Below are 13816 nucleotides of genomic sequence, written 5' to 3'. Positions count from 1 at the left end.
TCGTGGTATCCAATTGTTTTTAGTAGCTACTATCTTGTCTCATCGCTACAACTCCCGTACGGGCTCGGGAGAGACGAAGGTTGAAAGTCATGCGTCCTCCGATACACAACCCAACCAAGCAGCACTGCTTCTTAATACAGCGCCATCCAACCCGGAAGCCAGCCGCACCAATGTGTCGGAGGAAACAGCGTGCATCTGGCAACCTTTGTTAGCGCGCACTGCGCCCGGCCCGCCACAGGAGTCGCTGGTGCGCGATGAGACAAGGATTTTCCTACCGGCCAAACCCTCCCCAACCCGGACGACGCTAGGCCAATTTTGCGGACTTCCCGGTCCCACCGACCTCCCAGTCGCGGCCGGTAACGACAGAGCCTGGGCGCGAACCCAGAGTCTCTGGTGGCACAGCTGGCGCTGCAGTACAGAGCCCTTAACCACTGCGTCACCCGGGAGGCAAAAGCAGCTTTTCTGTGTTGGAATGGTGTGGGCGTACCCCAACGACAGTGGTGTCAGCGTATACCTATCGTAAAAAATGATATACCTATCGTAAAAACTTATGCATTCGCCACAAATATGAGTATAGGATGAGTCAACAACATTATTTGTCTATGAGTTAACAGAATATTAACTTTTAAAAATTAGATTTTCACTGGACAATTACTTTAACTTGAATTGCTGTTATTAGAATTTCTTACATTGCCAACAGTGGAAATTATGAGAGAGCTTGCATGCTCTGGTCTGATGCTGTAGCTAGCTAGGGGTGTTTCTCCATACACACACAGTGCTGAAAACGGTCTTTTCTAGCATTATATCCAAAGGGCTTTGCATGTCAGGGATGCCTGACTTTGCGTGTGTGTGTTTGTATTTATTGTGACTCTTCCTGAGGTCCAGAAAAATTAAGGCAGTTCATACAATTTTAAAAACATTACAATGCATTCACTTATTTCACAACACAGTGTGTGCCCTCATGCCCCTACTTCACCACTACCACATATCTACAGTACAAAATCTGTGTGTGTATGCATGTCTGCTGCTTCAATCCCACTGTTCCATAAGGTGTTTTTACTTTGTATTTTTTATGTAATTGTACTGCTTGCATCTGTTACTTGATGTGGAATACCTCTCATGAATACAAGTAGTGATGAAGTCAATCCCTCCTCCACTTTCAGCCAGGAGAGATTGACATGCATATTATAAATATTAGCCCTCTGTGTACATCAAAGGGCTAGCCGTGATGCCGTTTTGAGCCAATTGCAATATATTTTGTTAAAGTCCCTTTTTGTGACGACTGAACAGTAGTCCTGGTGCGACAAAACTAGGGCCTGTAGGACCTGCCTTGTTGATAGTGCTGTTAAGAATGTAGAGCAGTGCTTTATTATGGACGTCTTAGCTACTGTTGTATCAATATGTTTTAACCATGACAGTTTACAATCCAGGGTTACTCCAAGTAGTTTAGTCGCCACAACTTGTTCAATTTCCACATTTATTTATTACAAGTTTTAGTTGAAGTTTAGGGTTTAGTGAATGATTTGTCCCAAATACAGTGCTTTTAGTTTTAGAAATATGAATATATTCCTTGCCACCTACTCTGAAAGTAATTGCAGGTATTGCAGGTAAGTGTTGCAGTCATTTCAGTTGCTGTAGTAGCTGACGTGTATAGTGTTAAGTCACTCAGTCAGTGGCATGTCATTAGTAAAGTTTGAAAAAGGTAAGGGGCCAAGACAGCTGCCTTAGGGAATTCCGGATTCTACCTGGGTTATTTCGGAGAGGCTTCCATTAAAGAACACCCTCTGTGTTCTGTTAGACTGTTAAAGCCACAACACAGGTTTTTCCAGCAGCAGACTAGGATCGATAACGTCAAAAGCCGCACTGAAGTCTAACAAAACAGCCCCCACAATCTTTTTATTATCAATTTCTCTCAACCAATCAGCCATTTGTGTAAGTGCTGTGCTTGTTGAACGTTCTTTCCTGAAAGTGTTCTGAAGGTTTGTCAGCTTGATTACTGTAAAATAGAATTGTATCTGGTCAAACACAATTATTTCCAGAAGTTTACTAAGGGTTGGTAACAGGCTGATTGGTCGGCTATTTGAGCCAGTAAAGGGGGCTTTACTATTCTTAGGTAGCGGAATTACTTTAGATTCCCGCCAAGCCTGGGGGGTACACTTTCTAGTCGGCTTGAATTGAAAATATGGCAAATAGGAGTGGCAATATCATCTTCTATTATCCTCAGTAATTTTCCATCCAAGTGTGTTACTCAGGACTAGGTTTGCAAAATTCCGTGAATTGTTTCTAAAGGATCCCAGGTAATTCAGAAATTATGGTTGAACAGATTCTGGATTTCCTGCTTATTCTCTCCTGATTCCAGGAATCTTCCAACTAGGATTTCTGGAAAACCTGGACATTTTGTGAAAAAGTTTGACATTTTGCTACCCTGCTAATGAGTGCCAGCTTCTGTATGACCTCAAAACTATGTGTCCTTCATACTTGCTATATTTCAATGTGGATCTAAATAAGCCTTTGCCATGTTTCCCTCAGGACGGGTTTGTGGTGAGGATATACGCGACCAGTACGGACCCGGCACTGCAGCAGGAGCTCCAGTTGAAACTGGCCAGGAAGTGTCTCCATGCCTGCGGCATCTCTCTATTTGACCTGGAGAAAGACCTACACATCATTAGTGAGTCCTACTGACTATGCTCCGCAGTGAAATTTTCCCCTGGTACAGATCTAGGATCCGCTTGCCCTCCCCCAATTCTAACCTTAACCATTAGTGGGGAAAATGGAAAACTGACCCAAGATCAGCATCTAGGGGAAACTTTATGCTACACCATCTTGCTCTGTCAGATATTGGCATATGAGGCTTCACCATATGTGTGTGTTTAAGAGACTGTTGAATAGACTGGAGACTGTTGATTTAGTGACGGAGGACAAACTCATTGTAAGGGTTGGAATGGAATGAAAGCAAACCATGTTTGTTACCTTTCTATTCATTCCATTCCAGTGATTGCAATGAGCCGGTCTCCATATGTGTCTGTTTGTGTATCTGTCTTTGTGTGTTTCAATAATGTCTTTGTTTATTAGTGAATTTGTGCATATGTGTTTCTCTGCAGAAGTCCATACATCAAAATGTGTGTGTCTGTGTTTTCCAGGTACGGGGTTTGACGAGGAGGCAGCATTGCTGGGAGCAGGCAGGGAATTTGCTCTGATGAAAACAGCCTCAGGAAAGGTAAGAACGTGAGAATTGTTCAAACTGAGATGCATGAGACTGCAGCATAAAAATGCTAATGGTAGTTTGTGTGTGGGTGAATAAGCAAATGGTAATTATAATCTGCTACTCCTAGTTTTGGAGTGTGACCAGCAACACAAGGGCTCTGCTTGTTCTGTTCTTCCTTGCAACACACACACACGCTGTGTTCCTGTAATAGTGAAGACCTTGACACAGGATCTTCAAATGAGGACAATTTCACTTCAAAACCTGATGAAACTGTAATGAAAAAATAGACATGCAGAGCACCAGTCTAGTGAGGACCTGTGGTTGTTAGGTAGTTTCTGCATCACATCTCCTTATTTGAGTGTCCGCAGCCTACTAGGTTGTTTCTGTCTGACGAGTTGAGAACATTACAGGAATGTTCTGCGAATGTTGAAGACCTCACTCAAAACAACATGCAGGGAAAGTTTTGAGTTTTTGTTCATGTTTAATTCAAACCCCCATACTGCAAAATGAGCATGATGAAGTCAAATGGTAAAAAACAGTGTCTGGACATTTCTTTAACATTTACATCTGAAATACAGATTTGGTTCTGAAAGTGCACTGCTCCTTTAAACATTTACATTCGTACAAGTACATGAAAACATGAAGAACACCTTGAGCGCACCCCCCCTTTTACCCTCAGAACAGCCTCAATTCATTCGGGGCATGGACTCGACAAGGTGTTAAACGTTCCAAAGCGATGCTGGCCCATGTTGACTCCAATGCTTCTCACAGTTGTGTCAAGTTGGCTGGATGTCCTTTGGGTGGTGGCTCATTCTTGATTTACACAGGAAACTGTTGAGCGTGAAAACCCCAGAAGCGTTGCAGTTCTTGACACAAACCGGTGTGCCTGGAACCATTCCCCATTCAAAGGCACTTAAATATTTTGTTTTGCCCATTCACCCTCTGAAAGGCACACATACACAAAGACTTGAAATCCTCCTTTAACCTGTCGTCTCCCCTTCATCTACACGGATTTGAAGTGGATTTAACAAGTGATCATAAGGGATCATAAAGTGAACCTGGCCAGTCAATGTCATGGAAAGAGCTGATGTTCTTCATGTTTTGTACACTCAGTGTATACCATGCCATGAATTGAATATCAAGTGTGATAAAACGGATATGTTTATGACTGAGTATGAGGAGATCAGCACACCCCTACAAACAACCACAACATCCTTTAAAAGCTATACTGATCATAACTTAATTTAAAAAGAATAGCTGCATCACTTCCATCATGAAAAAACAACATCACTTCTGCCTTTTTTGTGTCATGCTTATGTTTGCAATAGCCTACTGTCACAACAGAGACAAAGAACTAAGATGGTTCGAAAATATTGAGCACTGAGCAGCAGCTGAAAGGATAACAGACCATCTGTTTTGCCGGGAACCTTTAGCGCCTTAAGTTTTCCAAAATGATGCCACAATTCTCACGTTTCTCACAGCTGCTCTAGGGCCTCTTGGGTTGAGGAGCCATTCTCTTCAAACCTAATCGCAAATAAATTAAAGATTAAAACAAATACACATGATGGTCCGACAAAATACTGGCAACAAATATTAGAAAAGCAATTGGGGAAATGGGGTGAGAGAGACAAAAGAGAGAGAAGGAGAGAGGGGAGCAAGAGAAAAGAGTAGGGGGGGGGGGGGCAGACAGAGGGAGAGAGAGGAGAAAAAAAGAGCATTAGCGAAGGATAGTTGAGCTGACAGCATAGAAAGGGAGAGGAAGCCAGCCATCTCCATCTATATTGCTCTATAGTGCTCCACGGGGTCGGGTTCTCACTTACCCGCAGGAGACCCGCAAAACATTCCTTGAAACAGTGGGTTGGCTCGCGGTTCAGAACAATTATATTGCGAGTCGGAAACATTTTAAATAATGTTAATATCATATCTATTGTTTACAGGAAACTCATTCAACAATTTTAGATGGAAAAAGGACTGGGGGGTGGGAAATATACTTCTCCCATGGGCAAAGAAATTGAAAAGGTGTGAAATTAATGAAGAATAATTTAGATCCTAATGTGCAAATTGTCCAAACAGATTCGCAAGGCACATGGATGATTTTAAGTATGTTATTGGACCATAAACATATATGGCCCATTAATCTATACGGTCCACATAATGATGATCCAAGCTTCTTTGAAAATATATATAATAATTGATCAAACCTACACACAATACAAGACCCTTATTATGGTGGGAGATTATAATACGGTTTGAAATACGTCAATGGACTGTAAAGAAATCACACTACAAACTATCACCCTCATGTTCTTAAGGAAATCACAAATGTCATGGATATTGTGGAACTAGTGGATATATAGAGGCTTAAATATCCTGACCAAGTGAGGGTATACCGTGCTTTCGGAACGTTTTTAGACCCCTTAACCTTTTCCACATTTTGTTACGTTCCAGCCTTTTTCTAAAATGGATAAAATTTACACACAATACCCCATAATGACAAAGCAAAATCGATTTTTAGAATTGTTTGCTAATTTATAAATAAAAAAAAGATGTATAGCTTATTAATTTGCTCCTTTGCTTGGAGACTTGAAATTGAGCTCAGGAACATCCTGTTTCTATTGATCATCCTTGATGTTTCTACAACTTGATTGGAGTCCACCTTTGGTAAATGCAATTGATTGGACATGATTTGGAAAGGCACACACCTGTCTATATAAGGTCCCACAGTGTGTGTCAGAGCAAAAACCAAGCCATGAGGTTGAAGGAATTGTCTGTAGAACTCCGAGACAGGATTGTGTCGAGGCACAGATCTGGGGAAGGGTACCAAAACATTTCAGCAGAATTTAAGGTCCCCAAGAACACTGGCCTTCAATATTCTTAAATGAATGAAGTTTGGAACAACCAGGACTCTTCCTAGAGCTGGACCCGATGGTCACTCTGACAGAGCTTCAGAGTTCCTCTGTGGAAATGGTTGTCCTTCTGGAAGGTTCTCTCATCTCTGCATTACTCCACCAATCAGGTTTTTATGGTAGAGTGGCCAAACAGAAGCCACTCCTCAGTAAAAGGCACATGACCGCTCGCTTGGAGTTGGCCAAAAGGCACCTAAAGGACTCTCAGAACTCTCCTGAATGCCAAGTGTCACATCTGGAGGAAACCTGGTACCATCCCTACAATGAAGCATGATGGTGGCAGCATCATGCTGTGGGGATGTTTTTCAGCGGGAGGGACTGGGAGACTAGTCAGGATTGCGGGAAAGATGAAAGGAGCAGAGTGATTGTTGATGAAAACCTGATCTCTCAGGACCTCCGACTGGGGAGAAGGTTCTCCTTCCAACAGCATAACGACCCTAAGCACAAAGCCAAGACGACACAGGAGTGGCTTCAGGACAAGTGTCAATGTCCTTGAGTGGCCCAGCAAGAGCCCGGACTTGAACCCGATAAACATCTCTGGAGAGACCTGAAAAAAGTTGTGCAGCGACGCTCCCCATCCTACCTGACAGAGCTTGAGAGGATCTGCAGAGAAGAATGGGAGAAACTCATCAAATACAGGTGTGCAAAGCTTGTAGGGTCATGCCCAAGAAGACTCAAGGCTCTAATTGCTTCCGAAGGTGCTTCAACAAATACTGAGTAAACAGTCTGAATTATTATTTTACTTTGTCATTATTGGGTATTGTGTGTAGATTGATGGAATTAAAAATGAAAAAATCCATTTTAGAATAAGGCTGTATGTAACATAACAAAATGTGGAAAAAGCCGAGGGGTATGAATACTTTCCGAATGCACTGTATTATCAAATACTTGTGGTTCACATTTGCAACATTGATCATGTAATGCATGCATTCACAGTCGGGAGCTAAATTGGTGGCTGGTGCTCAGTGGTACCGTGGGCCGCCAACTCCTCTCTCGCTTTCTCTCTGCTAGCTAGTCTAAGGAGTTTTCTAGGCAGTGACCATGGCATGCTTTCTAAGATGAGACTGTGGCAGATAGCATTCAGACCTTATGATTGTACATGCCCAGTCAGTAGCCTTATAGGCAGGCGTATGGGTAGTCTACTCCCCTGAGTAGGCATTGAGTTGGACAGCTATCAGGTTTTGTTGAATGAACATCCCCTGATCTATTCATCCCTGCGTTGCATATTTTACATTACTGTTATTTTTATGATATTTCAGCTGTTATGATAGGCACATTTCAGTGAAGAATATACCTATGCCTTGCAAATCACCATGTCTTCTAAATATCACTTGGACAGCTATACATTTTCCAAAATGTTGTGAAATGTAATTTGACTACTGGGCTATTGTCAGTACCTTTTTGTTGAAAATAACATCATAGGATATCTACATGATCTGAAATGCTGAACATGCGCACAATGTTTGCAGTGCCAGTGCACTGAGTGGTTCCCCTGGGATGTCACAGGGTAATTGATAGAAATCCAGCAGTTTTTCAGAATGTCTATGCAAATGCACATTACAAGTAGTTTTTTTGTAAGATAAGGGGAAATTAGATTACTATTGGTTGTGAATAGGCTAAGAAATGATATAGAAGTAGTTTTTTACTTTTAGGTAGCTACTCACTTTCAATAATTAAACACATCTGGTATGATGTTACACAAGTGCTTGTTAGAAAGAATCCTAAGAAACAAACAAGTAATTTTTATGGGAAAGGGGGGTACCTAGTCAGTTGTACAACTGAATGTGTTCAACTAAAAATGCGTTTTAACCCAACCCCTCTGAATTAGAGAGGTGCAGTGGGCTGCCTTAATCGACATCAACGGTGTCCAGGGAGCAGTTGTTGGTGGTTGACTGCCTTGCTCAAGAGCAGAACGGGCAAATGTTTTTTTTTTGTACCTTGCTGGCTCGGGGATTCGCACCAGCGGCCTTTCGGTTATTGGCCCAATGCTCTTAACCCGCTATGCAACCTGCCGCCATGTCATTTCCATGTAGATACCAAGTCAATAACAGACTACCGGTGTGCAATATACACATTTATACATGCATGGCTCTGGACACCTCATTGGACACCTCTGCTGCCAATGCCAGCTTGCCAGCTTGCTGCCAACTTTTCATATCAGGCGATTGGTACCCAGGAGGTGGCTGGGTTGCAATATTCCAGTTATTTCTCCAAAATAACCTGTTTTTCCTGAAATCCTGGTTGGTGGATTCCTGGATTTCCTGTTTATTCTGTTGTAATTCTAGGAATCTTCCAACCAGGATTTGGGAATATAAGGGCATTTTGAGGAAGTTATTTTGAAACCATAGTCTAGGCCTGTATTCTATCTTCTATTGATCCTGTCAGCACATGATATGCTATTTAGATATTGATATTAACAGCACATTGTACGATTTTAATAAATACAGAATGACTTAAAATTGAGATGATGGTGGATATAACCAGGTAGCCTCTTCACTCATCCGACATTATGGCTTCCCATGGGCCCCCGGCCCGACAGATTGAGGTCCAATGGTCATCCCATGGGGTTGAAGTGGCTGGGGAGATGGGTGGGTTCCCTGGCATGGGACTGTAGCTTGGCATGTAGCCAAATCTATGTTGTTGCTGCTGTGGCTGGGGTCCTTTTGTCCCCTAGTGATCCCTATGAAGCAGGTCATAGTGGCCCCCGTGCCTGGCCTCATCAACAGGACGTTCTGCTGCAGGAGTCTCCTCTCGCGATGCTAGAAGCTGTAGAGCTCCCGCTGCTGCTGAAAACAGTCTAGCCCCATACTTGTTTGTCCGTACAGTAGATTAATGTATCCTCCTGTATACATTGTATGCATGATGACTGTCTTTCACCTGGGAGTTTAGAGGAGGCTGCAGAGACCGAGAGGATGGGAAACATTTATACTTTTTATTTGTGAAAACAGCCTTCGCAACGTGCAAATTGCAGTGTCCCAAAATAACAATTACATCTGAAATAGACTGGATGGCACTAAATTCAGAGGTAGAGGGATGGATGGAGAAGAGATTAGGGGACTGAATTTGAATAATTCAGTATAACTAGCTATAGTGGTTAGGACTTAGTCAAAACCAGTTAAAACAAACCCCTTCCGGTGGAGAGGAGAGAGGGAATGAACTACACCCACATTAGAAAGGTGGGGAACAGGGAAGTGGTAGGTAACTGTGGTGTTCGAGAGACACAACGTCTGCTGGTTTCCTTAATCTTTCCCTCGCACTTAACTGATTCGTTCACTATGACTGATTGGTAAGAGTGAAGATACCTCGTTTAATCTGGTGTGTTGGGGCAGGGTTAAAAAAACTCTGATCATCCACAACCAAGATTTCCCATTACTGATGTTCCCACTCTACCTAACCCATATCTTACCTGTTGTGGGCCTTGCAGCCTCTGTTGCAGCTGTAGCCTGAGCTGGTTGGGTGGCAGCTGGAGCTGGTTGGCCATATCAGGTGCTCTTCCCATGTCAGTCCTCTGTGTCATGCCCACACCACCAAAGAAAGCCCTCCTGGGCGCCACAAAGCCTTCCATGCCCTATGCCCCTGCCATCGCTGGATGGAACTGGGCTGGGGGTCCAGGGTTGAACGGAGAGGGGTAGCCAGGCAGCTTGGAGTCCATTTTAGATGGGGGTGGCAGTGCGGGGCTGGGAGAGAAACCATTGAGGGATGGGGTTGAAGCAGCCGCCCTGGGGAGAGGAATGGATAGGGTCAATACTGGGTTAATTACAGTCAAACAAACACCCCAGGACCAAACCAATCATTGCATCAGGCATGTGTTGATTAACTGCACTGATGGAAAATAACACTTCTAATGTGTCCTGGACAGGAATCTACAGTGAGTGTAGAAAATATGAAAAACACCTACTCTTTCCATGACCAGGTGAATCTAGGTGAAACCTATGATCCTTTATTGATGTCACATCTTAAATCCACTTCATTCAGTGTAGATGAAGGGGAGGAGACAGGTTAACTTCTTGATCCTACTTGAGACGCAGACATCTCAAGTAGGCACCTGGAAATGCAAATGCGCTACGCTAAATGCTAAATGTACTCGTTAAAACTCAAACGTTCATTAAAATACACATGCAGGGTATTGAATTAAAGCTACACTCTTTGTGAATCTAGCCAACAAGTCAGATTTTTAAAATGCTTTTCGGCGAAAGCATGAGAAGCTATTATCTGATAGCATGCAACACCCCAAAATGCCTGAAGGCGACGTAAACAAAAGAATTAGCGTAGCCGGCGCTACACAAAAACGCAGAAATAAAATATAAAACATTCATTACCTTTGATGATATTCTTTGTTGGCACTCCTATATGTCCCATAAACATCACAATTTGGTCTTTTTCCCGATTAAATCCGTCCATGAATGCCCAAAATATCCATTTGTATAGCCTGTCTGCTTCAGGAAAAAAGCTCTCTTCCAACACGCAACGTCATTTTTAAAAATTATATAAGTTGCCTATATTCTTTGACAAAACACTTCAACCTACTTTTGTAACCCAACTTTAGGTATTTGTAAACGTTAATAAGCGATCAAATTGATCACTGGGCGATCTGTATTCAATAGCAGCTACTCAAGAAAACAATGTCCATTTTTCAATCTTCCAAAATCAATTGTTGTAGGCTGGATGGAATGACGGATCTATTGGTAATGTCTCAAAGGATTTTTGTCAATGAAAATGACGTTTTTGGCGACATCGTGTGGAAGCTTTAGGAATTGCATCCGTGTCCATATTAAATTTGGTTTCCTTTAAATAATACATGAAAGGGGCGCATGGATACTTTTTTCAGCTTTCAGTGGCCAGTTTTCTTGCGCTTTTCGATGAAACACATGCTCTGTTATAGTCACAGCCGTGATTTAACCAGTTTTAGAAACTTCAGAGTGTTTTCTATCCACACATACTAATCATATGCATATACTATATTCCTGGCATGAGTAGCAGGACGCTGAAATGTTGCGCGATTTTTAACAGAATGTTCGAAAAAGGAGGGGGTAGGATAAAGAGGTTAAAGAATAATTTTTAATAATTTTTAAGCCTTGAGAAAATTGATACATGGATTGTGTGTGTGTGCCATTCAGAGGGTGAATGGGAAAGACAACAGATGAAGTACCTTTTGAAGTGGGTATGGTAGTAGGTTCATTTTAGGAAGGTTTTCTTAGTTGTAGCTCCCGAGGGGCGTGGCGGTCTAAGGCACTGCATCTCAGTGCAAGAGGTGTCACTACAGTCCCTGGTTTGAATCCAGGCTGCGTCACATCCTGTGCTGTTTTTTTGTTAATTTGTTCAGTCGTTTCATTTTCAACCAGGATTTCTATGGAACGTCGTTTGGGTCTTTGCATGTCAAAAAAGATATGTCAATAACACTATTTGACGTGTCAAATAACACTATTTGACCAAACAGGACCTGAATATGACGGCACGTCGCATAATCATTTAACGCGTTAATCATTTTTTTCGTAGTTATTACAGAATCACTCTTATTTCATATGTCACAACGATTCATTGATACGTATGCTATGATGCTGGTAAAGTTGTCTCGCACACCGACAGTGCTGGTCATTAAAAAATAAAGCTAGCTAGCTCATGAATGCAAACAATGTTCTTCACCAAAAACATAGCAAAACGACATCTGTTTCAGTAGCTATAGTTAGACACCTAGCTATATAGTTTGCTAGCTATCTAAAATAACCCTAATTTATAAGAGTTCTTAATTGATTAATGGTGGTCAGACCCATCTATGTGAAGCTAGCCACAATAAGGATTAGCCACTAGTGGACTTTGCGTTTAGCCTTCAAAATAAAAGTATGGCATAATTCTACTATTTGTATCAGTCAATGACATACTTTTATTTTGAAGGCAACCCGCCAATTCCACTATTGTGGCTAGCTTCACAACACATAACCCGGTCCGGTCGAGCCTCCGTAGTCAGATGAAGCTAGCTGGCTGCATATAACGTTAGCTTTTTGAAACGGGGTTAAGTAGCTGGCTAGGTATTTATTTTCATGAACTGAAGTTCAATTTCAATAGGCGAACAACAAGTGGCTACCTAGCAAATACTTACTCACACGGATTCATAAATAATTTCTAAGAATAATGAAAATGTCTGCAGTTTCTACTGGTCATTGTTTTCAGGCTGTTTGTATTGGGGCTAGCTAGGTACTAAGCTAAAGCTAGCTACCCCAGAAGTTGCGGTCGAACATATTATGCTTTATTACCAAGCGATATTGTAAACACATCATTCGTGGCCTGTGTTTTCTTGTTTGCAGACATTTTTGTACAGCTTTGACACGCAAAGACCCAAACGGCATTCTATGGTATGTATGTATGTATGTATGTCGTGAAGCTTATAGCAGTGACGCTGTTACTGTGTAACTCCGTTACTGTGTAACTCAGATAGGGCAACATCTGAAAATAGTGCACTTGGTAGTGTGTACTGGTGTTCAACCTGTCGGCGAAAGCCAACATCACCCACGACAGAGAACGGTTGATTGTCAAGGGCAATGAATTCCATTATCTTGGCTTTAATGGATTTCACCTTGAAGTTGTCTTGCTGAAATGTTCTTACTCTTTAAAATGACTGCTCAACTTGTTGACTGTTCGATCCACACAGCAGACATTGTGGGCTAGGTTAGGAATCCTATGTTGCATGTGTAGCGCAAAATGTTACGTGGGGTCATGACGTTATGTACCTCCATCAGCTTTGACATCGGTTTTGCACATCGGCGTTAAACTAGACATCTGCTAATATCGTCTGATTCCGATATGTTCACCGATATATCATGCATCCCTAGTTGAATGTATTCCGAAGTGTAACTGAATACGTGTCCCCTTTCTTTGAATTTGTTAACTCAAAGCAGTTGTGTTAGGGAGCATTCAATTAACAGATGAAAGGTATGTGTGTCGTGCTATACTTGTGAGAACTGAACATAGATAAATTACCTTTCAAGTAAGGACTTTTTGGCATGTGAGGTCCAAAAAGTGGGTCCTCTTTTGTTTTCGCTAATAATGGCACCCTAGGGTCTAATGGATTCAGTTTTGCATGATCTCAGAGGACCTCAGTTGCATAGTGGTTATTGAAATGTCTGTTTCTCTCTGTGCCCTTGGTTGCATTCTGAAGAACAAACACTTACCAGTGCATTGAAAAAAATGTATTGGATGGCAGAAAACAGATGTTTCTGATTAAACCATGGAACACTGGCTCATGGATTTTTGTGACTGGATACAATCCTCTCCCCATCTTAGCTATTGTTGCATCAATATGTTTTGACCATAAGTTTACAATCCAGGGTTACTTTAAGCAGTTTAGTTTCCTGAACTTGCTTAATTTACACATTATTCATTACAATATTTGAGGTTTAGTGAATGATTTGTCCCAAATACAATACTTTTAGTTTTTGAAATATTTAGGACTAATTTATTTCTTGCCACGCATTCTGCAGCTCTTTGTTAAGCGTTGCATAGATTTAATTCGCAGTTGTACCTTTTGCCTCATCCCTCTCAACCATACTGTTTTTGAAATCGTCATCTATCCAAACGGATTTAACAGTTTTGAGTAATTTTGTTAGTGGGTGTAACCAGAGTAAGCAATTTCATGAATTTGTCAAGCGCATCATTTGGTTGCTCCTCATTACACACCAGAAAATATTATTTACATCATCAACATATGAAT

General features: G+C 41.8%; 1 protein-coding gene across 26 annotated transcripts in view; it reads left to right on the top strand.

Annotated features, from left to right (window-relative positions):
- The window catches only part of LOC139395705 (E3 ubiquitin-protein ligase MYCBP2), a 350297-nt gene that overhangs the window by 100436 nt on the left and 236045 nt on the right, over window positions 1-13816 (top strand). For all 26 annotated transcript variants that reach the window (XM_071143146.1, XM_071143169.1, XM_071143125.1 and 23 more), the window contains exons 10-11: window positions 2530-2668; window positions 3141-3217. In XM_071143146.1, the coding sequence (XP_070999247.1) occupies window positions 2530-2668; window positions 3141-3217 (216 nt within the window). The remainder of the gene's footprint in view (window positions 1-2529; window positions 2669-3140; window positions 3218-13816) is intronic.

Source organism: Oncorhynchus clarkii, chromosome 3 (assembly GCF_045791955.1).
Source record: "Oncorhynchus clarkii lewisi isolate Uvic-CL-2024 chromosome 3, UVic_Ocla_1.0, whole genome shotgun sequence".
Taxonomy (NCBI): domain Eukaryota; kingdom Metazoa; phylum Chordata; class Actinopteri; order Salmoniformes; family Salmonidae; genus Oncorhynchus; species Oncorhynchus clarkii.
Note: the sequence above shows the minus strand (reverse complement) of the source record. Positions and strands in the feature narration are given on the sequence as shown.